We start from the raw sequence: 26,840 nt of genomic DNA, 5'->3' as shown, positions 1-26,840 counted from the left end.
GAGTTTTCATCTTTTCTGGCTATATGCCCAGGAATGGGGCTGCTGGATCATATGATAACTCTTTTTAGTTTTTTAAGGAACCTCCATACTGTTCTCCACAGTGGCTGCACCAATTTACATTCCCACCAAGAGTGTAGATAGAGGCTAAGTTTTATTTTGGAGAAATAGAGGGATGTAACATTCCTTGAATTTGACATTGTGGTCCTGAACTTCAGGGCTGATGATATGCACATGCAACCCGTGCGGGTCACCCAGAGTCTCATGCTTAGAAGAGCCCCACACTTGGTTTAATGCTGTGCTGTCACCATCCTGAAACTCTTAACTTCTGGACAGGGAGCCCCATGTTGTCATTTTGCACTCATGTGAGAATTAGGAGCCGGTCCTGCAAAAATGCATGCCCGCTGCTGCATCCCCATGTGAAGCTTCCAAGTCTTACATCTTCAGCAGAAATCCTCATTGAGGGCCGGAGCAATCAAAGAGGATGCTAACCATGGGCCAGGCCCCCGTGCACGCTGCGTGCACCATGCCCACCTCGTGTTTGTAGTGTTATATTTCTATAAGCAATGCTTGCCAAAGGGTCAGCTTCACATGTCTGAAAACAGAGCTGAATACAAAATTAATAGGAATTATTAGAAAACTCATGTGAAAACCATGGTGGGGGATAGAAAGGGAAGATGAAAGTAAAGCTGTGTGGGGGGTAGGGGCGGCATTCGTGGGTGGATTTCAGTGGAGAGGGCTTGAAAGTGCCAGGGAGGCCTGAATGGTTGTCCCAAGTGGCCCAGGCTGCTCCCAGTCCGAGCACCTGCCTCGTGATGATAGTTTGGAGCCGTTTTCCCTCCGGAGTTCCCTCTTGTTCCTTGGCCTTTCGTTTGCACAGATCTTCAGAAGTTATACATCAATGTCCACATGTAAAGTCATTATATATATTTGGAATGAAATAATCCATGTTTGGAGCCGTCAGATCCTGATGTTTATGACGTCTCTGCACTTGGTTCTCAGGTTCTTGGGGCTTACCTGATTTTTTTATGGAGGGAGGGCATTTTTTTTCCCCAAGGTCCTGAAATTCACGCTTCTCCCATCAGAGGCTTCCAGAAGCCGCTGCAGTTACCTGCAGAGTGTATGTAGATACTGGATAGAAATGCATCAGGGGTGAGGGATTTGGAGCCATGGGTGTGATCAGGACCTAGGAGACCAGGCAGAGGCAGGGGGCAGCATCCCTCACTCACCCTCCCTGACTGCAGCCTGCTTGCTCTGTAATTAACACAGACCCTGCTGCCTCTGTTTTCTTACAGGAGCCTTAATCACTCACCACCTATGTATTCAGGCACACACCAAAGTGCTAAGAGGAGGGAAATGTTGTCAGTGCCTTCAGGCTGGGTTTTATCAAATGTCTTTTGTGTTCCTGACGCTGCTCTAAGCTTCTCTCTCCTGGATGATTCTGTTTAATCCTCAAGACTACCTAATGAGGGAGGTCCCGTTGTGACTCAGCAGTAATGAACTTGACTAGCAACCATGAGGACACAGGTTTGATCCCTGGTTCTGCTCTGTGAGTTAAGGATCCAGCGTTGTCACGAGCTTCAGTGTAGGTTGTAGACGGGGCTCGGATCTGGCATGGCTGTGGTAGAGGTTGGCAATTGCAGCTCTGATTTGACCCCCCCCAGCCTGAGAACTTCCATATGCCGCAGGTACAGCCCTAAAAAAAAAAAAAAAAAGACTACCTAATGAAGCAGGCACTCTTATTAGCTCCTTTTAACAGGTGAGAAAAATGAGACACCAAAGAAATTCAAAACCCAGCTGAATCCCCCAGTGTGATTTCACACATGCTACCCAACAAGCAGGTAGAAAGATGAGGCTAATTATAACAAAACCCCCCAGAGCAAGGGTGTGAGCTGACCCCCACTGAGAAATTAGGGATGTTTGGGCATGAGCGAGGCTGGGAGGCAGCAACCTCATTGGAGAGATGGTAATGCCAAGCATTAGAGAAACACTGGCTCCCTAGACTCCCAGGCAATGACCAGGCGAGAATGGGACCCATGTGGGGGCCACACCAGGCCAGGACACAGGTGAGCAGTCAGTGAAGAGGGACCATGCTGAGCACTGCCAGCGCAGGTCACTCAGATTGTCTTCTGGTCCAGCCCGCCCAAGGGCTCTGGGGCCTGAGAAGGTGCTGTCACCTGTAACAAAGTCCAGCTTCATTGAAAGAAACTGGGAAACTGGAGTTCCCATCGTGGCTCAGCGATAACAAACCCGACTACTATCCATGAGGACGTGGGTTCAATCCCTGGCCTCGCTCAGTGGGTTAAGGATCTGGCGTTGTCATGAGCAGTGGTGTAGTTCGAAGGCTCGATTTGGATCTGGCATTGCTGTGGCTATGGTGAAGGCTGGCAGCTGTAACTCCGACTTGACCCCCAGCCTGGGAACTTTCACATGCCGCACATGTGGCCCTAAAAAGAGAAAAAGAAAAATAGGACCTGGGAAACTGAGAAGAGAGTGTGTTCTGCTTTGTGCCCTCATGGTGGAGGGGAAGGCAGGTGGGAAGGGTCTTTGCTGCAGGTAACCAGAGCAGCTATCAGAGCTAAATAGTGGTCCCATCCTGTGCAAGAGAGGGAGGATCAGGTGAGCCTCATGACATTGCCACTGAGGTCGGTCAAAAACAGAAGCATATCAGCAATTTCACTTGTTAATTCCAGTTCAACCCAGCCAGCAGCAGAGCATCAGCTGTGGCCGGGAGCGGGTAGCTTATCACAGTGGACCAGTAAGTTCAGGGAGCAGCATTTCCCTGAGCAGGAGCTGGAGGCTGAGGCCAGTGTCCTGGGAACATTGTATGAATCCGATCCTGAGTTGACGTGACCTAGGAATGCGGATTATGCCGACGCACAGGCAGAGGCTGTCGGTCTGACATCCGTGGGCTGGGTGATCGAGGGAGGCTTCTAGGAAGAAGTGGGCCTTGAACTAATCCTTTAAGGATAGGTGGAAATTAAAACAGGTGCAAAGTAGAGGAAGTGAGAGCTGGAGAGAAATCTACAATTCTACAGCTATTTTATTTATTCATTTTTTGTCTTTTTAGAGCCACTGGTGCTCTTTGGGAGTATATTTATTAAGAGGTTAACTATGTTGTCATTATTGGGTATTACTTTCTTTGCGCATTTCTGTATTTTCTAATTGCTCTGCAGTGAGCTTGTGTTATTCACGTAACACGTTTTGAAGGGTAAAGAGTCTATATAGGCTGCCTGAAGTCCTCTCATTGCTCTTTATGGGAGCAGACCGTTACCGGAATGTGAGTTAGAACTCTTTCCAGGTGTTTCTGAGGTAGTGAGCTCCACGGGATTCCCACAGCTCCTTGAATACAGAACATAATGCTTTCAGAGTGCACACTTTGCAGATTCAGTGATTCAGTCGACACACTTGCTAGTTAGTAAAATGGAATAATGATAGTACCTCCTTCTGAGGCTCTTCTTGAGCACTCAGAATATATTATTGGCTCCTCTGTCTCTCTGTGTGTCTCCTTCTGTCTCTGTCTCTCAAACACACACATGCACGCACGGACTCTCTTAATTGAACGCTGCTCTCGCCATCCACGTGAAGGTGGTGTGGACCAACCAGGGCTTCTCAAGCTTTAATATGCATATGAACAAGCTGGGAATCTTGTTAAAATGCAGGTTCTACTACCTCAGGAGGTCTGAGCCGGAACCTGAGACTCTCCGTTTCTAACAAGCTCCAGGTGAAGTCACGCTGCTGATCCACGGACCACACTTTGAGATGTGAAGGTGAGAATGAGTGAATGTCCTTTTAGAATGTCCTGGAAGAAAATGCTTTTCCATGTACTCAGACAGTACCTGCCACATGGATTCCCATCTCTCTTGGGCCATGTGACATCATCCTGTTCATCAGGAAACATAAACACCGACTTCTGTGTATGAGACTCTGTGCTGCATTCTTGGAAATCACGGTCTCTGTTATAAGCCTGAAGGAGCTAAATTCAGCACCTAAACATAAAAATGTAGGCAGCCAGTCAGAGAACTTATTCTGGCTGTTAAAGGAAGGCTGCAGACAGTGAAGGAGAGCAAAGCTCCAGGGTCTATTCTAAATTCTGTGGAGAACTTCAGTCCAAATACTTGCTTTGAAACGCTGCGGAGTAACATGCTCCAGATGCAGGATTGCATTAATAGGTCTTTGCTTTTAATGCGAGAGGCATGTCTCTGTATATAAATATTCATTCCCATAGGATATGTGAGGTTGTGGTGTATTGTTTTCATAGTTACCAGTCTTCCTCCTTCCTTGTTAGTGGGGGAACCATGGGTTGAGATATGGAAGTCATCTGGAACGTAAATATAAGGGCTTGGGGCCACACCACGCCATCGAAGCCATCGTCTGAGGAACATGTTTGTCTCATTCAACTGCGTTTGGTGGGGCTTTCAGCTCTTGCTCTTCCATTTGAATATTATTATTTGCTATGGAAACAGTGAGGTCAGACTGGTGTAGGCGGGGCCTGGGGCCATGAATAAACACAAAACTGTTCATCACAGGGCCTGCGAGTTATTATTCATTCTAGGAGTTGCCCGTTTGGGCAGGTCGCTCCTCCCAAGCACTGTGTTTTGGGCAGAGCCATCTGCCAGGCTGGGGGTGGCTCTCTTGGAAACAAGTGTCCATTTTATTTTATTTTTGAGTATTTTTTTCATTGAAGTATAGTGAATTTACAATTGTGTTAGTTTCTGGTATACAGCAAAGTGATTCAGTTATATGTGTATATTCTTTTCCATTATAGTTTATTACAAGATATTAAATATTGGTTCCTTGTGCTATGCAGTAGGTCCTTGTTGGTTACCTATTTTATATATAGGAGTGTGTATTTGGTTTTTTTTTAAGGTTTTTATTTTTTCCATTATAGTTGGTTTACAGTGTTCTGTCAATTTTCTACTGTACAGCAAAGTGACCCAGTCGCACATACACATATACATTCTTTTTCTCGCATTATCCTCCATCATGCTCCATCGTAAGTGACTAGATATAGTTTTCAGTGCTATCCAGCAGGATCTCATTGCTTATAGCAGTGTGTATTTGTTAATCCCAAGCTCCTAATCTGGCCCTCCCCTCCCCTTCTCCCTTTGGTAAGGGGAGGTTTGTTGTTTTCTATGCCTGAGATGTGGCTCAGGTTCTGCATTGCCTGTGAGTCTGTTTCTGTTTGGTAAATAAATTTATTTGTATCATATTTTAGATTCCACACATAAGTGATGCCATATATTGGTCTTTCTCTGCCTGATCTACTTCACTTAGTCTCATAATCTCTAGGTCCGAGAAAGTGTTCCTTTCAAATAGCACAAGTTTTAGAATACGTCAGCCCTGCTGAAAGAGGACATCATCTGCCCACAGGAGCTGGGGGAAGAGAAGGGACTTCTCTGAAATACATGATCAAATATTAGAAGCTTTTTCTCAAGTGGTTATTGACCTAGGAAGCAAGAGCTCCTTTTGGAGATAAGAAATTTGTCAGGTGGGGACCCTTTGGCATGTGAATTCCTGGAAAACAGGGCTCTCTGGAGGTCCTTGGAGTTGAGCAGAACTGAGGCTGGCAGGAACTGAGAGGCCATGGGGCCCAAAGAGACCCTCCAGACCTGGCCTCCTGGGAGGGGAGACTCAACAAGACTGCCCAGCAATATCAGCTCTTTTTCATCAGGTCTAATTATGGTCCAGGCATCGTGTCCTTTGACTCTCCCTATAGAACTTATGACCTGGACGGTGATGTTGCTTCCATCCCACAGAGGTGGAAACGGAGACCTACAGAGGGCAAGAACTTGCCAAAGGTCATAAAAGAAGATGGAGACAGATATGCCCGTTCTGATTCTAGAACTTACTTTCTCAAACACCATTCTTTGTCCTTAAAAACTGAATCACAACCTTAGACTTCAAGTGTAATCTGCTAAATATGTTTGCTATCGCAAGCCCTGTGAAACACATATCATGGCCTGGACAGAGCACCCATCAGATGAGGCCCCAGGCAGATCTGGAGGGTGACCAGGTTTTGGCTGCTGGTTTTCACCTGGTGAAGGCAGTGCAATCGTGGCCCTGCAGATGTGCTGGGTACCACTGCCTCCATTCACAGGGCTCCTACCACGGCTTTGGCCTCAGGTCTGTTCTAAGCCTCATGGCAACATTAAGAAAACCAGACTACCTTCCAGGATGGATAAAGGAGACAGTTTTGAGGGCGTACTCAAAGTCACTCAGCTAGTAAGGGGCCAAGCCTTTGGCACAGAACTTAACCCTTGACTGCTGTGCTTTGCTGCATTGAGGCAGGAGAACCCTCAGCCAAATTTACACCTATTTAACCACACATGTTCCAAACAATCCCAATCAAAAAAGGGGCAGAAGACCTAAGTAGACATTTCTCCAAAGAAGATATATAGGTGGCCAACAGGCACATGAAAAGATGCTCCATATCACTAATGATTAGAGAAATGCAAACCAGACCTATAATGAGGTATCACCTCATACTAGTTAGAATGGCCATCGTCAAAAAGTCTACAAACAATAAATGCTGGAGAGGGTGTGGAGAAGAAAGAACCCTCCTACACTGTTAGTGGGAATGTAAACTGGTGCAACCGCTATGGAAATCAGTATGGAGCTTCCTTTAAAAACTAAGAATAGAGTTACCATGTGATCCAGAAATCCTACTCCTGGGCATAAATGTGGAAAAGACAAAAACTATGCTTAAAAAAAGCACATGGGAGTTCCTGTCATGGCGCAGTGGAAATGAACCTAACTAGCATCCATGAGGATGCAGGTTCAGTCCCTGGCCTCGCTCAGTGGGTTAAGGATCTGGCATTGCAGTGAGCTGTGGTGTAGGTCACAGATGTGGCTCAGGTTCTGCATTGCTGTGGCTGTGGTGTAGGCTGGCAGCTACAGCTCCGATTAGACCCCTAGCCTGGGAACCTCCATATGCCATGGGTGTGGCACTAAAAAGACAAAAAGACAAAAAAAAAAAAAAAAAAAGAAAGAAAGATACCTGCACCCCAGTGTTCTCAGAAGCACTATTTGTAATAGCCAAGACATGGATACAACTCAGATGCCCTTCAACAGATGATTGGTTTAAGAAGATGTGATATAGATATATAGAAATAGAAAATATTACTCAGCCCTTAAAAAGAATGAAATCATGCCATTTTCAGCAACATGGATGGACCTAGAGATTATCGTACTAAGTGAAGTCAGACAGAGAAAGACAAATATCATGTGATATCTCTTATATGTGGAATCTAAAAAAACAAAACTTATTTCCAAAACAGAAACAGACTCACAGAGGTAGAAAACAAACCTATGGCTATCAAAGGGGAAAGGAGGGGGGTAAATTAGGAGCTTGAGGTTAATGCATACACAGTACTTTATATAAAATAAACAACAAGGTCCTACTATATAGCAGAGGGAACGATTGTCAAAAATTTATAATAACCTATAATTCTGAAAAAGAATCCCTGTGCTGCACACCTGAAACTAACACAATGTTGTAAGTCAACTAGACCTCAATAAAGTAAGTTAATAAATTAACCACGTGGTTCATTCTTTGCCAAGGTCATAGCCTCCCTCTCAGGGCCCAGGGCCTTCATTCTGACCTGTGGCTTCCCAGAGGGGCTTGCCACTTTATCATTCACCTGTGCACAGGTTCCACAAGCATCACTATGTGACTCCCTTTGGGCCTTTGGTGGGGGGCTGGCTGGGCCCTCTGATCTGGGGCCCAGTTTGAGAGTGAAGTTTGGTGAGGACAAGGCTACGTCACAAATGCTGATTTTGCCCTGAAACTCTGTCCTCTAAGTTTGTCCATAGGCATTGAAAATTCAGAGAAAAAGGCAAAAAAAAAAAAAATTCCCAGCGGAAACCATTAATGGAAAACCCATCCTTCTTATGGGTATTTGGATCTGACCAGGAAAGGGACTTTAGACTCCATTAACCAGGGCAGAGTCTTTACGAGGCATGCAGCCTGGTAGGGACGGCGGATATGCAAACAGTTCTTTGCAAAATCCAAAGTGACACTTGGGTGTAACTTGCTGTTTTGTTTTTTTTTAATAAGCTTTTTTTTTTTTTTTAAATGACCATATCTGCAGCACATGGAAGTTCCCAGGCTATAGGTTGAAGCAGAGCTGCAGCCACCATCTACACCACAGCCACAAAAACTCCAGATCCAAGCCTCATCTGCGACCCACACCACAGCTCACGGCAACTCAAGATCCTTAACCCACTGAGCAAGGCCAGGGATCGAACCTGCATCCTCATGGATACTAAGAACCCAATGGGGATCTTAACCCACTAAGCCACAAGGGGAACTCCTAGGTTGCTGTTTTAATGACATAAAATACATGTCAGAAAATATCCAAGAACTGAAGCTCAGGAACTGGGGCAGATTAAAAGGGAAATTTGGGATCATGCTAGCCATTCGGGAATCATACGGTGCCTTCATTTTTCACCCCAGTCACAGGTTGCTGGGTGGAAGCCCAATTTCTAGATTTCCTTTTGAGTTGTTGCTTTCCAGAAGGCATACCCCTCTCCCTCCTGTCCTCTGCCACCTCTTTTCTTCTCCACCCCCATCCAGGGCTGTGACATATGTCTGTGCAATTTGTCCGCAGCACAGCTGCAAGGGGAGCCATTCACATCAAAGCCGACATGAGTCGGACCATTGGTTCTTAAACTTGGCTGCACACAGAAATCACTGGGGGGATTTAAACATTATGGATGTCTTGGTCCCTCCTCCAGAGAGTCTGATTTTGTTGGTCTGAGATGCAGTCTGGGCAGTGGGATTTTTTTTTTTTTTTTTTAAGCTGATCAGATAGTCTCATATGCAGCCATGTTTGAGAAAAATGAGACAATGTTGTCAATGGCGTCCCCTGGGCACGTGAGGTATACAACCTGCCTGCCCTTCACCTTGGCCCTCCTCACGCCCCTCCATGATCTTCCATGACCTGAACTTGCTAGCGGGAGAGATCACAGACTAACAGACACTTTTTTGCATCATTTTTCCCTGGGGCTGGGGCTGAGGTTACGGAATGTATAGGTACTGACCTTGGAGCCTTTGAAGGCTCGCTTATGCTTCCTGCATCCTTCTGCGGGATGCGCCAGAGGCAGGGGTCTAATCCTGCTGAAAACTGGGACTGTTTCAAGCCTCGTTTTGGAGATGGCCCAACTCCAGTGCTTTGCCCAGGGTGAAGCATGCTGTTGTGATCCCCTGGCTGAGAGAGTGATTTAGGCCCTCGGAAGAATCTGGATTATGTCCCCTGGTGCCTAGGTCATTCCCCAATTATAAATCAGCCACTGTTAGCAGCTGCATTTCACTCTCCTGGGCCGCAAGGGAACTCTGCAGTTTTTACTGAATTAGCAACTTAATTGCACTAAATATAGCTCTAAGGCCCCCAAAGAAATTATGGCAGCTCCCAAAGGTGTCTGGCTTCCCACACTCCCCTCGCCACTCCCTCTCCGAACTCGGGGAGCAAGTCAAACTCTGAACAATTCGGGCTTATCAAATCATAGCTTCTGGAATAAACTCACTTTGTTTTGCATATATCAGTATCATCAGATCCTGCCATCTGAATTTAATGTCACCGTTTCCATGACAACTAGTGTCCTTCAAAAGGGATGATGACGGAGACCAAAAATTCCACACAACAGAGAAATGAGACAGATATGTGACACAAGCAAGTCCTCGGAGTTGCGGTTCAATCAAAAGCTCGCCTGTTTTACAACTTAGATGCTCTGTAACTCATTGATGCCCCACCCCCACCCCCACCCGCTGCTGGTGCATCTGTCATTCTAAAATTACACGTCAAACTTCTTTGGCTGAAATCTTGCATCTGGCATGTGTATTTACACTTGGCATTTCAAAGTTAATATTTTTGGTTCAGCAGAGGGATTTAAAACAAACATTTTCCTGAAAACTTCCAAATTCTTGAGCAGATATTTGAACATAAACTGGAGAGAGAGAGAGAATCAAGCATGGGAGGGGCTGCAAGAGGCTTATCCAGTATCTGCTCCATTCTTGCCCCTTCGTAATGGGACAATGGTAATGAGGAGGAAAAAAGCTACACGTCCCAGACGTCTTTGCAGCTTGGTATGGTCCCCAGACCAAATTCTAGTCAGAGGTCGAAGTAGAAATGGGGAGTTCCCGTCGTGGCTCAGTGGTTAACGAATCTGACTAGGAACCATGAGGTTTCGGGTTCGATCCCTGGCCTCGCTCAGTGGGTTAAGGATCCGGCATTGCCGTGAGCTGTGGTGTGTAGGTCACAGACATGGCTCAGCTCCCATGTTGCTGTGGCTGTGGCGTAGGCCGGTGGCTACAGCTCCAATTAGACCCCTAGCCTGGGAACCTCCATATGCCACGGGAGTGACCCTAGAAAAGGCAAAAAGACAAAAAAAAAAAATAGATATGGGACATGGGACTTCTAGAAAGGCTTTCTCTAAAAGAGTCCAATCGGGTGTGAGGTGTGTGCCCTTTTTCTTTTTCTAAAATGCAGGCATAATCTGGGGCTTCAGGGACCATGAGGTGACCTTGAGGAGGAGAGGCAGGTGTCCAGTGAAGATGTCAGAAAAATAGGCCACCGATGACAGGGGGATCAGCCCTGTACAACTAACCTCCGGATTTTTTATATTCAAGAGAGAAATAAACTTACCCTGTTTAAATTAAGGTTATTTGGGGGGTTTAGTTCTCTGAAAATAAATCTAATCCTGAAAGATAGATGAGGGTAGGGTAAAATGAATAGAAAAAAATAATTTCTTATGTTATATCAGCACATTTTTGCCCCAGTTAGTCCATCTCCTAGAGTGAGCAGCATTACTTGAGAACATGGATGTAACTCTTGGTTGTGCTCAGCAAGGTTAAACAATTTGCCTAAGCTCACCCAGCTAATAAGGGGCAGAGGCAGTATTCTAGTTCTGCCTTTGCTTTTCCTTGCACCTGCTGTTCCTATAGGAGGAGCATGAGTCAATAACTATAGCTCTGGAGTTCCCACTGTGACACAGTGGGATTGCTGGCAGCTCTGCAGCACAAGGACACAGGTTCAATCCCTGGCCCAGCACAGTGGGTTAAAGGATCTGGCATTGCCACGGCTGCAGTATAGGTTGAAACTGTGGCTCGGATCTGACCCCTGGGCTGGGAACTCCATATGCCATGGGGCGGCCAAAAAAGAAAAAAACAAAACAAAAAAAACCCTACAGCTTCATAGACTTTGCCGTGGTTTTTGTTGTTGTTGTTGTTTCCTTTTTGGGCTGCTGCGTGGCATATGGAGACCCCATGCCAGGGATCAAACCCACTGCAGAGACATCATCGATCCTGTGGCACCACAGCAGGAAGTCCAGATTTGCAGTTTTTAATGAACAGTAGTATCATGTTTAATCCTCAGCTGGCTGTGCGATGGTCAGGTCTGACCTGACGCCATCCCAAGGATCCAAGGAGCTTGGGAGAGTTTTGCTAACCCCAGAGATGCTGCCCCTTCTGGAATCTACTGGGCTTTGTGAGTAAGCCTTCTGCCTATCTCTTCTTCATCGAGCTCCCGCCTCCCATGATGTCCCCCTGTAAGTGGTAATAGACTCTGTGTAACAGAAGGGAAGAGCATGTGGAGGTTCCATGGAAAGTTGCCTTTGCTGAGAGGCTTTTAGTTACAGGTGGTGCATGGACAAGGTTTGTCGGCCTCCTACAACCAGACTTTCAAATCCAGCCGGTTATTCTGTTGATGACGTAGTGTGAGAGGACCCTTCACAACTGACCTGGCTCATCAGAGATTTGTCAACCCATCAACATCAAGGCGAGGGAGGAGGGAAGCCTCTCTATTTATTTGGGCCATTCTGGTTTAATGAGTGTGGGTGACAATGACATTTATTCGAGAGAACTTTAAGTCACGCCCTGGAAATACCAATTATGTGACAAGCTGTCTGCTTTTCTCTCCATGCCCAGAATAGTCTGCTCTCCTAACTCGGGGCCCGCAGCAGAGCTGTGAGGGCAGTGCTAGGTTCTGGACTGAGGCGATTCCCTCCACAAGGGCTCTGCGGTCAAGCGTACCCAGTGCCAGTAGGATGGGCTTCCTAAATGTTGGTGGCTCAAAGAGTTGAATGAATTGCTCAATGCCTGTAATACTAACCCTGCATCATGCTTTTTCAACATCACGCCTTAAGATAGTGGTTGGCCTGGTACTAAAACCCACTCTTAGAAATACCTTTGAAATAAATTATATGATTCACATAAAGATGGGTCCTTCGTAGCTGGTCTCAGCATTAAAGGGAGTAGAATTAGGTTCCACTCCCTGGAACAGAAAAACCAAAATAATAGTGGCTTAACCAATACTTCAAAGTTTATTTCTCTCTCATTGAAAAGAACTCTGAGGTAGATAGGCAGCATCTTAGTCATTGGGGACCCAGCCTCCCTCCCTCCTTCCTTCCTTTTTTATTTTTTAGGGCTGCAGGTGCAGCATATGGAAGTTCCCACGCCAGGGGTCAAATTGGAGCCACAGCCACAGCAGCGCGGGATCCAAGCTGTGTCTGTGACCTACACCACAGCTCATGGCAATGCCGGATCCTTAACCCACTGAGCGAGGCCAGGGACCAAACCCACATCCTCATGGATGCTAGTCAGATTTGTTACAGCTGAGCCACGACGGGACCTCCACCTTCTTTCGGCTTCATCTTTGTTAACAAGTAACCACCATCCTTAAAGTTACCTCATGGTTCAAGGTAGTAGCTGAAGCTTCTGTGATCAAATAGAAGTTGGTTGTGTTCTTCAAGGAAGAAAAACAGAACTTGTAAAAAGTCAGAAAAGGAATTCCTGAAGCTATCTGTTCTCCAGGCAGTCTGTGAGGAAGCCCCTTCCAAAAACTTCTGCGTACATCCAATGAGCCAGAACTTAGTCACGTGGCCAAACTTAGCTGCAAAGGAGGCTGGGAGGTGTGGGTACGTTGCCACCTCTCTCTATTCCCCTGATGATACAGACCAGCAGGTCTTGAAAACCTTTTATACCTGTGAAATTTATTGAGGAACCCAAAGAACTTTTGTTTATGTAATATCTATTAGCATTTACCACTTACCATATTAGAAATTAAAATCAAAACAGAAAGTATTTGTTTATTCATGTAAAAAGTACAATACCCATATTAAATCATCACATTGTACCCTTTAAATATCTTACAATTTTATCAATTATACCTCGATAAAGCTAAAAAAAATTTAAAATAGCCCTAGGACCTTCAAAAAATTAAAACATAAAAATTACAATTATAGGAGTTCCCATGGAGGCTCAGCAGAAAGGAATCTGACTAGTATCCATGAGGACTCAAGTTTGATCCCTGACTTCGCTCAGTGGATTAAGGATCTTGCGTTGCTGTGGCTGTGGTGTAGGTTGGCAGCTATAGCTCTGATTTGACCTGGGAACTTCCATATGCCATGGGTGTAGCCCTTAAAAAAAAAAAGACAAAAAAATTACCATTATAAATCCTTTCCATTTTAAATAACACGTTTTTCCAAAGCAAAAAAAAAAAAAAAAAAAAAAGTGAGACGTGATACTGTTTTCCATTTTTGCAAATTTCTTTAATGCCTGACTTAACAGAAGACAGCCAGACCCTCATATCACATATGCTTCTGCACTGAATCCATTACCATATGTTGTTCTGGTTGAATTGTATGAAAAGAAGCTGGTCTCATGCAGATGTTTGGTTGGAAGATACAGAAGTATTTTAAAGGATTTTTCAGATCATTGTGTATATTCTTCTTGGATACTAAACCCAAACCCAAAGGGTAATTTCTGAAAGGCCGGTCGCACTGTGGCCTCCGAAGCCGTATTAATGAGCATCTTGTTCTCTGTTACACTACAATCCTCACTGCTTTTGCTCACTGAATGCGTTTTTCCCCCCATGTGAGTTCAGAATGTCATGTCGTGATCACATGGAAAATATCCACTCACCAAGTTATGCAGCCCTTTCAGAGGCTGACACACATCACGACATACATTTTTTAAAATTACATTTTTTTTTGGTCTTTTTGCCGTTTCTAGGGCTGCACCTGTGGCATATGGAGGTTCCCAGGCTAGGGGTCGAATTGGAGCTGTAGCTGCCAGCCTACGCCAGAGCCACAGCAACGCCAGATCCGAGCCGCATCTGCGACCCACACCACAGCTCACGGCAATGGTGGATCCTCAACCCACTCAGTAAGGCCAGGGATCGAACCTGCAGCCTCAGGGTTCCTAGTTGGATTTGTTAACCACTGTGCCACGACGGGAACTCCAAAAAATTACATTTTAAAATAGCAATACCTCTATCAAAATAAAAGCCCCCTTTGGGAGATGTCAAGCTCATGATGGCAACGAGAAGTTTTCAAAAATTCTGCTTTTCCCTTGAAAGGTTGAATGTTGCTGTTGGCCGCAAACCCTGTCAGTTATTCCCCTTGAAGTGACAGGCTCACTTTGTTCAGTTTTGGGAACATGTCTGCCAAATGCAGAAATGAGTAACGACAGGGCCTCCTGCCACGGGCTGTCGAGGGCCCCAGAGTAAGCTGGCAAGTCAGCTGAGGTGTCCCTTGAGCACAGAGACCAGAAAGGTGACCCCCAAGGGTGAGCCCCTCCCCCCATGGCCTCTGAGGGGCTCTAATGAGGCACAGAAGCTCTAGGCTAAACCTGTCCACTTGGAGCTTGGTCGAGAGAGCTTTTGCTTTTCCCTTTACTACCTGTTTGCCTTCTGGAAAATTCCAGGAGTCCTTTCTGGCTGAAGTGGGATCAGACCAGCCCCACAGGCCCCGGGTCCCAGGAGGGAAGGGGCAGGGCACCTGCTGCAGTCGCTCTCACACCCTCCTCGAGGGGAGACAGTGCCGTCGAGGCCCGCAGCTCCTTCTGATGGGGGATCCGTTTACTTAGGTTACTCGGTTTCACCTCTGAAGGCCCAAAGGTGGTGGCTCTTCGGTAAGTGACTTGCTGTCTGCTGTGACCAGTTTTTCCAAGGGTGAAGGCGGAGGCTGGGTTGAGAAAAACCATCCAAGGAAGCCCTTGTGGAATCAGGTTCATGATCATGTGTGGTGCTGTTACACTGACACTGGGGGTTTACCTCGCCAGCGGAGGACTTCAGCAGCAACATATATATGTGAAAATTCTTCCCCATACACCATGAAAACTTCTCTCCCCCCCGAGACCTTATGTGTGCTGTGTGTCCATGTAGAAGTGTTACTCAAACTGCTTTGCATTTGTGTCCACATAGATGTATATAAACATACGACATTTGTTTCTATGTGTCTTATGTGTGTGCATTTGTTACATGTATAAGCAGCAGTGGCAGTGAAAATCATTTACTCTAGGATGCAAGAAGAGAAGGTTAATAGTAAAAGTACATGGAGAGGAGTTCCCATGTCCTAGCGCAGCAGAAATGAAATGGACGAGGAACCATGAGGTTGTGGGTTCAATCCCTGGCCTTGCTCAGTGGGTTAAGGATCCGGTGTTGCTGTGAGCTCTGGTGTAGGTTGCAGATGTAGCTTGGATCTGACGTTGCTGTGACTGTGGTATAGGCTGGCAGCTGTAGCTCTGATTGGACCCCTAGCCTGGGAACCTCCATGTGCTGCGGGTGTGGCCCTAAAAAGCGGAAAAAAAAAAAAAGAACATGGAGAGAGAGCATTTCCTTCTCGTATTTTGAAAATAATTTTATGAGCAGACAATATATGAACATGGCAAAAAAAATTCATTAATTAGCATGAAGTAAAGTGAACAATAAGTCTCTCATCCTCCACCCTGGCCATGATTATTACCCGTTCTTAGTCTTCTTCAAGAGATAGTCAGTATATTTAAAAAAGAATACATACACACACACAGGGCCTTTAACAAAAAATGTGGTCTTTTAAACGAAGGGAAGATTAGAACAGGAAAATCACATAAGCTTCATTTCCAGCCCCTTGTGTGCACGCAGACTCCAACACACATATTTGTGTCTATGATTTACACATGTGTAGGTTTTGTGCTGGAGGACACATTCTTTGTTATAAGGAAACTTCTGGAACCCAGAAAACTGATTTCCTTCCCAGTTCATCTGGTTATTAATCTTCCTAAAAGCTCAAGACAAAATTCCCCTATCTGAGACCTTTGTGGTGTCCCAGAGGCAGGTGAGAATCATTCCCGTGGAGTTGTCTTCACTTTCTGATTTGTCATCAATTCTTAGGAGCAATCCAGTAAAGGTTTATTTAGTACCGCTCGCTCTTGATTTTATAACCAACTGCTGACTGCTGGGGACATAAAACTCTTGATGATTTACAAGTAGTGAACGGGCAAGAAATCCATAAATCACCTTCTATAATAAGAGAGTATAGGTGAACACACACACACACACACACACACACACACATCTGTCTTCAAAGGAAGAGCTGTAGGCATGTCCAGAAAATATATAGGTTTTTAATTTGAGCATTGAGAACTCATCGGTAAGAGGCCCACAGTCAATAACCTCAGAGGGTTCAGTTGTACCAGGTGATATTTTAATGTACAGCAAGAGGTTTTATTTCTTAAAGAGGAGACTCTGGTTCCCACTTTCAAAATGGTCAAAGGAGTTTTTATGATCTCTGGAGGAAAGAACTTTTTTTTTCCCTAAAATGTTTCACCAACCAAGCCCCAAATGCTGACAGTTATCAGTTTTCTGATGTTATTGAAACTGTCTGCAGCAGCTATTTCTCCAACACTCAAATATCTTGTTTTTCTTTTCATGTAAATTTTTGTCTAGGACTGTTTAGAAAATCTCCTACAATATGCTAGAAGTGGAAAAAATCAGTTTCCAATACCAGGAGAATCCTAGAGTTTCAGGCAACAAAGAGGGAAATCTAAAGCGAAAAATCTTTTAACATGTTTTTGTTTGGAAAGTGAAATTTAATAAGTATGAATTTGCTACTATGAATAATTTGCCAGCTCCCTGTGTCCCCAGATCTCCTCCAAATATATAATATAGAGAGAAATTTAGGATCCATTTAGCAAAAAGCTAGTCTCATTTGGATCCTGACTCAAACAAGACAGAGGTAAAAAATGAAATAAAGTAGAGAAAATTGAAGAAGTTGAAGACTAAATATTTGATGACATTAAGGAATGAGTATACATTTTGGAAATATAATAGTAGTGTTGTCTTTTGAAGTCTATTTTTTTTTTTTTTTGTCTTTTTGGGGCCGTCTCCGTGGCATACGGAGGTTCCCAGGCAAGGGGTCTAATCAGAGCTACAGCTGCCAGCCTACACCAGAGCCACAGCAATGCCAGATCCGAGCCACGTCTGCAACCTACACCCCAGCTCACAGCAACGCTGGGTCCTTAACCCACTGAGGGAGGCCAGGGATCAAACCCGCAACCTCATGGTTCCTAATCGGATTCGTTAACCACTGAGCCACGACGGTAGCTCCCCCACAAGAGGATTTTTAAAAAGCAAATCCAAACCATCAAATCACTTCATCCTAGAATATTTCATTGTAAATCTTTAAAAGATAAAGACTTCAAGGAGTTCCTGTTGTGGCACAGTGGAAACAAATCTGACTAGGAACCATGAGGTTGTGGGTTCAATCCCTGCCCTCGCTCAGTGGGTTAAGGATCAGGCGTTGCCGTGAGCTGTGGTGTAGGTTGCAGATGCGGCTCGGATCCCGCATTGCTGTGGCTGTGGCTGTGGTGTAGGCCAGCAGCTACAGCTCCGATTCAACCCCTAGCCTGGGAACCTCCATATACTGCAGGAGTGGCCCAAGAAATCGCAAAAAGACAATAAATAAATAAATAAATAAAAATCCTCTTGTGTGGAGGGGGCAGTTGTTGGTGGGGGGATAAATTAAATAAGTTGGCCATGAGTTGAGAGTGGATAATAGCTACATAGGGTTTCCTATACTCGTCTTTCTACTCTTGTATTTATTTGAAATTTTTCATAATCAAAAAAAAAAAAGAGCTAAGTTGAACTAGAGTGGTCTATATATTGTTACCTATTTGAAATGTTCATTTTTTTTAAAAAAAAATGAGGTCCATCTTATTTGTTCCTCAATTATAAAGGCACCACTTTATCCCAGAAAAATCAAAATACACAGAAACAAAATGGCAGCTTGGAAATGCATTTTCCCCCCCGGTCTCCATGGAGACAACCACCATTGACCCCCTAATATTCTGCATGTTTTCAGAGATCTTCTATACTTTACATGTAGAACAAGGCTCATACTCTTTATAAGTAGCCTGATGTTTTTAACTTTAAATATATATTATAAATATTTTTCTAAGAAAAGTTCATTTATTCATTCCACATGTGTTATTCAACAGGAACTGAACTTGGCGTGAGGCCTCTGGTGACCACTAGGGGCGTGAGCTGCCCCCTCTGCAGGCTGTGCCTGGTTGTTGACAGGTGAGGACTCTACTGAGAACTCGGCCGCACCACCTCTCTTCTCTGGGTTGGTAAGAAGGCATCTACCCTTCAGCTACCATGAGGAGCTTCTGTGTAGGGGAGAAACGCCAGTCACCCAGGGGGTGTGGGGCTTCAGCTCAGCCCTATCCACTGACCGAATAGTAAACAAGGCCCATGAGGAGCGTCGGAGGTCAGAAGCTGAAAACAGACACCCAGGGCCAGCTCATCACCAATAAGAGGTTTATTTTTATCCCGTAACCCTCACCCCCTTAAAAATTGGGAAGCACATTTAAAGGGCTGTTTAGGATCAGAGACACTTGAAGCATTGGACCTGTGCCTGGCTCAGCGGAGGAAAAGGGGACAGGAATTCAGTCTCCGCAGGACAACTACTTCCCAGGGCCTGCAGACCCACTGCCCACAAGATCAGCCCAAGATGAGAGGGAAGTCTAAGAGCTTTGCAAAAATGTCTCCTCAGTGCCTGGGCCTCATTTCCCAGGCTTGGATGGTCCTTTCCTGTCCCATCAAGGTCGCCAGCTGTCATTGGTGTCTCCAGCCCAAAGGCCCAACCCAACTGGCTCCGAGAGATAGTAAGTTCTTAAGAAACCTGTCTCCTTTGAGTAACAAGAGCTTTTAGCTTTATTGTGAATGCTGTGTAGACCACCAGAGCGTGCCCAGACACAACAGCTCAGCCAAGACTGAGGGTGGAGGAGAAGGAATTCTCCCGGGGCTCTGGTCACTGAGATCTGGACGTCACTAGCAAGGCGAATATCACACCCCATGTGCCTCTGGGTCTATCTCTAACCAGCAAGTACTCAGAATCAGACTGCAGCTCCCTCCTCATTAAAACACTTCAGTAGGAGTTTCCATTGTGGCTCAGTGGGTTAAGAACCTCATTAACATCCATGAGGTTGTGGGTTCAATCCCTGGCCCCACTCAGTGGGTTAAGGATCCGGCATTACCATGAGCTGTGTAGGTTGCAGACACGGCTCAGATCTGGCGTGGCTGTGGCTTCGGCATAGGCCGGCAGCTGCAGCTCCCATTTGACCCCTAGCCTAGGAACCTCCATATGCCAAGGGTGCATTCCTAAAAAAATAAACAAACAACAACAAACCCCCATTTTGATGGCTTCCCAACTGCTCTGCAGACACAGACTAAGATGTTTGGCAAGGCTGACAAGGCCCCATGGGTTCTAGCCTGGACACCGGATCTTTGAGCCTGTGCGTAAAGCCTGGGCCAGATTCCAAACCAGTCGTCTCAGGGTGGGTGGCACAGCCAGGACCAGACAGACTCCAATTCACTATCCCCAGATGACAGTTCTCCATTCAGCCCTGGTAAGATACTGAGGGAGAGAATGAAGGCAGGCAAAAATCCAGACCACCTGAAACTCTGCCAGGAGTGTGTGCTCAGTGGTCCAAGAGAACAGCAAAGACCTGGTATCAGAGTCCAGGGGCTGCTCAGTGGGCTTCCCATCCTCTTGTACCCTGCAACTTCAAAATGAGGACAGAAATAGAGCTTTGTGGGTGGCGGGGGTGGGGGGTTGTCTCAAAGCTAGAGGGTGGGAGATAAGATTTCCCAGGTAGTAGAAGGCAGCTCTGTTTGACAGCTGCAGCAGCAGTGGAACAAAAATGTTTAAACAGAAGTTCCCTTCATGGCACAGCAGAAATGAATCCAACTAGGAACCATGAGGTTGCAGGTTTGATCCCTGGCATTGCTCAGTGGGTTAAGGATCCAGGTTGCCATGAGCTGTGGTGTAGGTCGCAGATGCGGCTTGGATCCCGCATTGCTGTGGCTGTGGTGTAGGCTGGTGGCTACAGGTCTGATTAGACCCCTAGCCTGGGAACCTCCATATGCCGTAGGGGTGGCCCTAAAAACACAAAAGACAAAAAAAACGTTTATACCACTGCAAGGTGTCTCCTAAGACTGCCTCCACTCTGGGATCTTGCCTGTCTACGTCCCCCCCACACACACCTTTGTTCAGTATTGGCTGCTGTTCCTTTAGCGCTCTCAGTCCTCAGAGGCCTAGAAGGCCCAGTGTCACAGCTGCCTATTAACAGTGAGCCCCAGGTTGTGCAATACAGTGACCCTGACTTCCCTTCCCCAAGTGACCCTCCCGATGAAGGGTGACCCCTCTCTTGCTCCAGGACCCCTTGGGCATCAGGGAATGAGTGATCAATATCAGTCTCCTCTCTAGACTGGAAACCCCACCAAGGCGAAGCCATTATCTGCTCTTCTGTGGGTTTGGCTTTTCACTGTTATATCCCCGCTTGATGGCCTGGGTCTGGACACAGAGGAGAAGCTCAATAAATAAGTGCTGAATTCCTATTTTCTGAGCCCCACCTCCCTTCTTGAGCCATCTGCTCTGACACACTGTCTCCAGAAGCATAAATGACCTCTCTGTTAGCACCTTTCCTGCTTTGGATCAGGGGCAGTCGTGCTGAATGACTGCTGCCTGGAGCTAAAAACAAAACCCTCAAGGCCACTTCCCCACATGTCAGACTCCAGGCATCACCAAGGCCATTGGCTGTTCTCCCCTCCTGCCTTCCACTCGTGGATGTCCTGTCCTAACAACTCTTTCCCTTTTGAGTGACCCTTGATGCTCATGGGAACCCAAATCCAGGAACATCAAGTCATGTGGTGGGTGAGGATGAGGAGGAAAGGGGTGAGGGAGGCAGGGGGTCAGGCATTGCCGGTGGGCGTGCCCCTGGTGACGCTCCACTATGTCTTGTCACCAAACTTCCTCCCCAGGACTGATGGCCCTCAGCCAGGAGTCCAGTATTTCATGAATACGTTGAGTATAAAGCTAGTTTCTATAAACAGAGCCGTATCTTTCAATGGCCTTCTATCATCAAACATGCAAATGAATTCTCATATAAAGAGGTTATATCCCTAAGATATCATACAAATTGCAGTAATAATGTCAGGAACTTACTTTAATTATATCCTTGGAATACTGGATACTTTGAATAAAGATTCGTAAAAATCATCCCCTAGACAAACACAGTACCAAACGTTAAAGACCTGCTAAATCCTATGTTCCTTGCGATGGGCCACTCTTCTTATTTTTGTAGCCTATGGAAAATGCTTTCTTTTAAACCCCGATGGTTTTACCTTTCTCTCCTAGAGTCTGTGAGTCTGTTCTGGTTGTTTCTTACTCAGCCCAGACTTGGGGAGATGAAGGGCACTAAGTTATTTTTTTAAATAAAGAAGGTGAGCTTATCTTTTATCTTGACCATAAAGATGGCTTTCATGATTCATGATTTTCCAGGTATTGACACGGAAGCAATTCAACAGATCTCATCTGTGTGTAGGGCGGTACCCGAGTCCTCTTGGCCCCTGGGCCCAGCACAGATTGCTTCCCATGGTGGACACCTCAAGTTTCAACCTTGCTGAAGAGAAGTCAGCCACCCAGGGTCCCTGTGACCCAGCGATAACTCAAGGATTGATCAACATCATTGTCCTATTTTTATTTATTTTGCATGTTTTAGCCAGCTATCTGATACTATTCTAACAGGAGATATTATTATTATTATTATTATTTTGTCTTTTTGTCTTTTTAGGGCCTCAATCACGGCATGCAGAGGTTCCCAGGCAGGGGTCTAATCGGAGCTGTAGCCGCCAGCCTACGCTACAGCCACAGCAACGCGGGATCCAAGCCGCGACTGCAACCTACACTACAGCTCACAGCAATGCTGGATCCTTAACCCACTGAGCAAGGCCAGGGATCGAACCCACAACCTCATGGTTCCTAGTCAGATTCGTTAACCACTGAGCCACGATGGGAACTCCCCAGGAGACATTATTTTATTCCATTTTATTATTATTTATTCTTTTAGTCTTTATTTATTTATTCAGTAGACTCGAAGATACCCAGAGTCCTCCAGGGACACAGAATGGCAACCAAGTGCTTTCAAATACGCAAATCCTGTTTGAGGGCTGAGAACAGGCACTGGAAGATCTCCAGTTGAGCCTGTTTTCTCTTCCCTTTTCCTTCCCACCCCCCACTTGCACTACTGTGGAAACTCCCAAAGTCACAGCAATAGTGATTTTTCCCTTGGCTGCTGAAGCTCAAATAAAGACACCAGTGCCTTCCAGTGGGAAGAGGGTGAGGGGAGGATAAATAGGTGAAATTCCTGATCCCAAACCCTAGGCAGGGGATTTCTAGCTCTCCTGGGAGGGAGTTTCCCTACCTCGGCCTAATTTTTACCAATCGGAGAGAGTCTACCTCCCACTTCCCCTCCCCCACCCTGAATGGTGTCTGTCAGGCTGCCTGGGCTCCTCTGCTGTCTCACTTCCGAAGGTCACGGCATCGAACACTCTCTAGCGGGGGAGGGAGCATATTTCCTCATAGGGGGGAGGAGAGAAACAGGTGGAATCCTCATCTCCCAGCTGTGTCTCTTCTAGCTGCTCAGCATCAGGGCTGGACCTGAAAGGGGAGCAGAGAGCACAAGATGCGTTACAGCCCACAGCCCCTCTCAAACCAATGCCACTGTCCTGACAATGAGCCACACAGATGTGCATTCTCCTGCCACCTTCCTTACAGCAAACACAGCCAAGGCTGGAAGGGGAGCGTCCCTACTGCACTCACCATACCTGTCATCTCCAGCATCCACGAAGGAAGGGTAGTCCTGGTCGTGAACAAAGGCAGCATTCTCTGGAGGGTAGATGGTGTAGTACTGGGGCGGGCTTGGCATGGCAGCCGCCAGCCCTCCAGGCGGGACGAGACCGCACGGGCTCACCACCGGCTGCAGGTAGGTGGTGGTCATCCCCAGGGGCTCTTGAGAGCCATAAGGGGGGGGGATATACTGCACCACCGTGGCCCCGTGGAAGGTGATGGGTTGGTTGATACCAGTGAAAACAAACGATTGTCCTCCGGCCGTCTGCTCCAAGTCCGGGACCCTCTCCTCACTCTCTTTGCACAACTGGCAGGAGAGCATTTTGAACTTGCACACGGCAATCAGGATGAACGTGACCCCCACCGACAGCAGGATGGGTCCAAGGAGCTGGGTCCATTCAAAGTGGGAGACTCCTTGGTATTTGATCCAGCCCATGATGGTGAATGTGATCCCCACCAGTCCCAGGAAGATGCCCGAGAAGAGCAAGGTGGCCCCCGCCTTGTCGTCATCCGACACCTGGATGTCAGCGGTACTGGGCGTGTAAGGGGTGACGGAAAACACATTGAGAGGGAAGTCCTCCACGCGGTTGTGGCCCTGCTCCATCGTCCTCATGCGTCTTCCAGGGGAAAAGGGGTTGTGAGAGCTCCTGAGAGCAGAGCACAGGGATCCCAGGTCCAGGTTAGTTATGGAAGAACTTTGGGCTTCTGTGGTTAACAGAGTAGAACATGCAGAGGCCTGAACTTTGTTTAGAAGAATAAAGGTCTGAGAAGTGAAGCCTGAAGTGTTTTCATAGAGGGTCAACAACTAGCGTCTTCTGATTTGCAATTCAGTGACCATCACTCTCTCTTCCACGTTCATTCATTCACTCATTCAACAGTATTTGTTGAGCCCATCTTACGTGCCAGGAGACACTTTTCTAGATGGTTTCGGCCCTGTGCCAAAGCTCTCTTTGCATCCTCCCAGGACCAAGATAGTAGAAATTGCAGGAGACCTCCAGGGCCTCTGGCCATGGAGGGCCCCTTGATTTTTCCGCCACACGTTCAGGAATCTAACCCAACTTTCCTGCTGGGTCAGCTCACTAGAAATAGGCAGAGACCTGCCTCATTGTCTTGTTTTCCTTCCCACCTTAGGAATCTCTAGCTGGGGTAACACTGAAATGTTCACAGCAACTCTCCAAAGCCCTGAGGTCCTGCTCTTTCCTGGTCAAGCACCAAGTGCCCTGGATTTCAGCATTTGGGGAATAATTCCAGCTGTGGGAGAGGAACAATTCCCCCTAGAAGCCTTTCCATGCACAGTCTCATTGGCCGAGCGTCAGGTATGACCCCAGGGTCTCAGGAACCCACACATCAGGCCCTTGGTCCGTGGTGGTGGCATAGTCTCCAGTTTCCACAGTGAAATGAACAGCTGCATTTTCTTTCCTTTTTTTTTTTTTTTTTTTGTCTTTTTAGGGCCACACCCACGGCATATGGAGATTCTCAGGCTAGGGGTCAAATTGGAGCTGTAGCTGCCAGCCTATGCCACAAGTCAGAGCAATGCAGGATCTGAGCCATGTCTTCGACCTACACCACAGCTCACGGCAACACTGGATCCTTAACTCACTGAGCGAGGCCAGGAATCGAACCTGCATCCTCATGGATGCCAGTCAGATTCGTTTCCGCTGAGGCATGACAGGAACTCCTTTTTTTTCAGCTGCATTTTCAAACCTGCTGTGTTTGGCTACCAAACCCAAGTTGATTTAGAGAAGAAAACTTGCCCTTCAGTGGCATGATTTGTCATTCCTAACTACAGAACCCAGCACAGCTCGGCTAATTTCCTCCCCCCGCCCCCGAATAGTAACTGTAGCCCTCTTCCCTGGAGAGATCTTCTCCGAACAGCTGTCCCTCTTCAGTGGTTAAATATTATATCAGCTCTCTTTTGTGGGCGTGAGCGCAAGGTCCAGGAAAAGAGCTGCCCTCTTGCCCTAAGGCAGGGCTTCCCAAACTTCCCTGATGATAAGAATCACCCGGCCCATATTTTTAAACAGCAACATCTGAGTTCCCAATTCAGCTCAGCAGAACCAACATTTCCAAGGGAGAGTAAGTGGCCCAGGTGTCTCTTATCATCAGGAATCCTTGAAAACCCTACTCCAATTTAATCCCAAGGCTCCTGGGAAACCAGGGGACTTTCTTCCCCTCCAGAATGCCTGGCCCTGCTACAGGACAAGGCTTGTGATCTTCAACTTTGCTGCCAAACAGATGGGAAGGCAAGCAGGTGACCCCATCAGGTACCTCCCTGCACGTGTCCTTGAACAGCAAGAATGAAGTGATGTTGCAATAGGAGAGGTCTGCCCCCCTTCCCACTGGGCTAGATCAGAGTCCAGGGAGCCAGCTTTTTGCTTTAATCATAAAAATTCTGGTCGGCTAGCCTGATGTTGTTTTCAGGCCCTTCACCCCTGAGTTAACAGTTGAAACAGTCCCTGGCATTTAGAAAGAGCTAGGCTGTCAAAATTGTTCTTTGAAAACACTCAGCTCATGCTTCCCATTTGTCTATAGCTATACCCTTTTGCAATTAAGACAACAACTGGCAACACTGAAACAGAAGAAGGAAATTACCTTCGTCAAAACAGCCCATGAATGCAAAACTGGAATGGCTTTCAGAGCAGACACATCAGGAAACTCTAGTTATGCCTTATTTTATTTTTTATTGAAGTATATAGTTAATTTACAATGTTAGTTTCAAGGTTACAACAAAATGATTCAAAGTTTTATGGACTGTACTCCTTTTAAAGTCATAAAATATTGGCTATATTCCCTGTACTGTACTGTATAATATATCCTGGTAGCTTATTTTATACACAGTAGTTTGTCCCTCTTAATCCTCTACCCCTGTCTTGCCCCTTCCTTCTTCCCACTTCCTCCTTCCCTCTCCTTCCTGGTAACCACTGGTTTGTTCTCAATATCTGTGAGTCTCTTTCTGTTTTGCTGTATCCATTCACTTGCTTTGCTTTTTAGATTCCATATACGTGATAACGTGCAGTATTTGTCTTTCTCTGTCTGATGTATTTCATGAAGCATAATACCCTCCAAGTCCATCCAAGTTGTTACAAATGGCAAAATTTCATTCTATCTTATGGCTGAGTAATATTCCATTGTGTGTATGTATATGTGTGTGTGAATATACATATATGTATTTCTCACATCATTATTTGTTCACCTCTTCATGGACACTTAGCTTGCTTCTACATTTCTACATCTTGGCTATTGTAAATATTGCTGCTGGAGTTCCCCTTGTGGAAACAAATCTGACTCCTAACCATGAGGTTGTGGGTTCGATCCCTGGCCTTGCTCAGTGGGTTAAGGATCTGGCATTGCCATGGGCTGTGGTGTAGGTTGCAGATGCAGCTCAGATCCTGCATTGCTGTGGCTGTGGCTGGCAGCTGTAGCTCCGTTTCGATGCCTGGGGACCTCTATATGCCTCAAGTGCAGTCCTAAAAGCAAAAAAAATAAAAATAAAAAAGTGCTGCTATGAACACTGGGATGCATGAGCTTTTTTATTGAAGTATAGTTGATTTACAGTAGTGTGTTAGTAGTGTACAGCAAAGTCAGTTATTTTATTTCAGGTTATCACAAGATATTGACTATTGTTCCCTGTGCTATACTGTAAACCCTTCCTCCTTTTCTATTCTATATAAAGAATTTTGTATACATACTCCTAATTTATCCCTTTCCCCTCTTCCCTTTCCCCTTTGGTAACAATACATTTGTTTATGCCTGTGTGTCCGTTTCTGTCTTGTGCTTGTATCTTCGCTTTCTTCAGATATATACCTAGAAGTGGAATTGTTAAATCCATATGGTGGTTCTATTTTTAGCTTTTTGAGGAACCTCCATACTATTTCCACAGTGGCTGATCCAAT

At 46.1% G+C, this 26,840-nt stretch overlaps 1 protein-coding gene and 1 long non-coding RNA gene across 3 annotated transcripts; one reads left to right on the top strand and one right to left on the bottom strand.

The window, feature by feature from the left end:
• Nucleotides 1–3,631: 3,631 nt before the first annotated feature.
• Nucleotides 3,632–23,326, top strand: LOC146405576 (uncharacterized). Of its 2 annotated transcripts, XR_014838045.1 has the most exons (4): nt 3,632–3,767; nt 18,254–18,385; nt 18,832–18,922; nt 22,876–23,083. It is a non-coding gene; the product is annotated as an uncharacterized LOC146405576 (long non-coding RNA). The 2 variants fall into 2 exon arrangements; XR_014838046.1 differs by lacking the exon at nt 18,832–18,922 and having other exon boundaries at nt 3,635–3,767; nt 18,254–18,335; nt 22,876–23,326.
• On the bottom strand, nt 18,562–23,586 carry TMEM174 (transmembrane protein 174). The gene is made up of 2 exons (XM_003123688.5): nt 22,926–23,586; nt 18,562–22,758 (listed from the first exon to the last, which is right to left on the bottom strand). Exons 1-2 carry the CDS (start codon nt 23,558–23,560, stop codon nt 22,653–22,655), a joined length of 741 nt encoding a protein of 246 aa, XP_003123736.2. The 5' UTR covers nt 23,561–23,586; the 3' UTR covers nt 18,562–22,652.
• Between the last annotated feature and the right edge of the window lie 3,254 nt (nt 23,587–26,840).

Source organism: Sus scrofa, chromosome 2 (genome assembly GCF_054392235.1).
Source record: "Sus scrofa isolate SSC_HxYL_T2T_F1_AM1 chromosome 2, Sscrofa_HxYL_maternal_Yorkshire_Landrace_v2.0, whole genome shotgun sequence".
Classification (NCBI taxonomy): domain Eukaryota; kingdom Metazoa; phylum Chordata; class Mammalia; order Artiodactyla; family Suidae; genus Sus; species Sus scrofa.
Note: the sequence above shows the minus strand (reverse complement) of the source record. Positions and strands in the feature narration are given on the sequence as shown.

Excerpts from the sequence above, each read along its gene's own strand:
- TMEM174 (XM_003123688.5), bottom strand. The coding sequence starts at position 23,560 with ATGAGGACGATGGAGCAGGGCCACAACCGCGTGGAGGACTTCCCTCTC. Across the intron at positions 22,759-22,925 it reads GTGGATGCTGGAGATGACAG|GTCCAGCCCTGATGCTGAGC; the intron begins GTATGGTGAGTG and ends CTCCCCTTTCAG.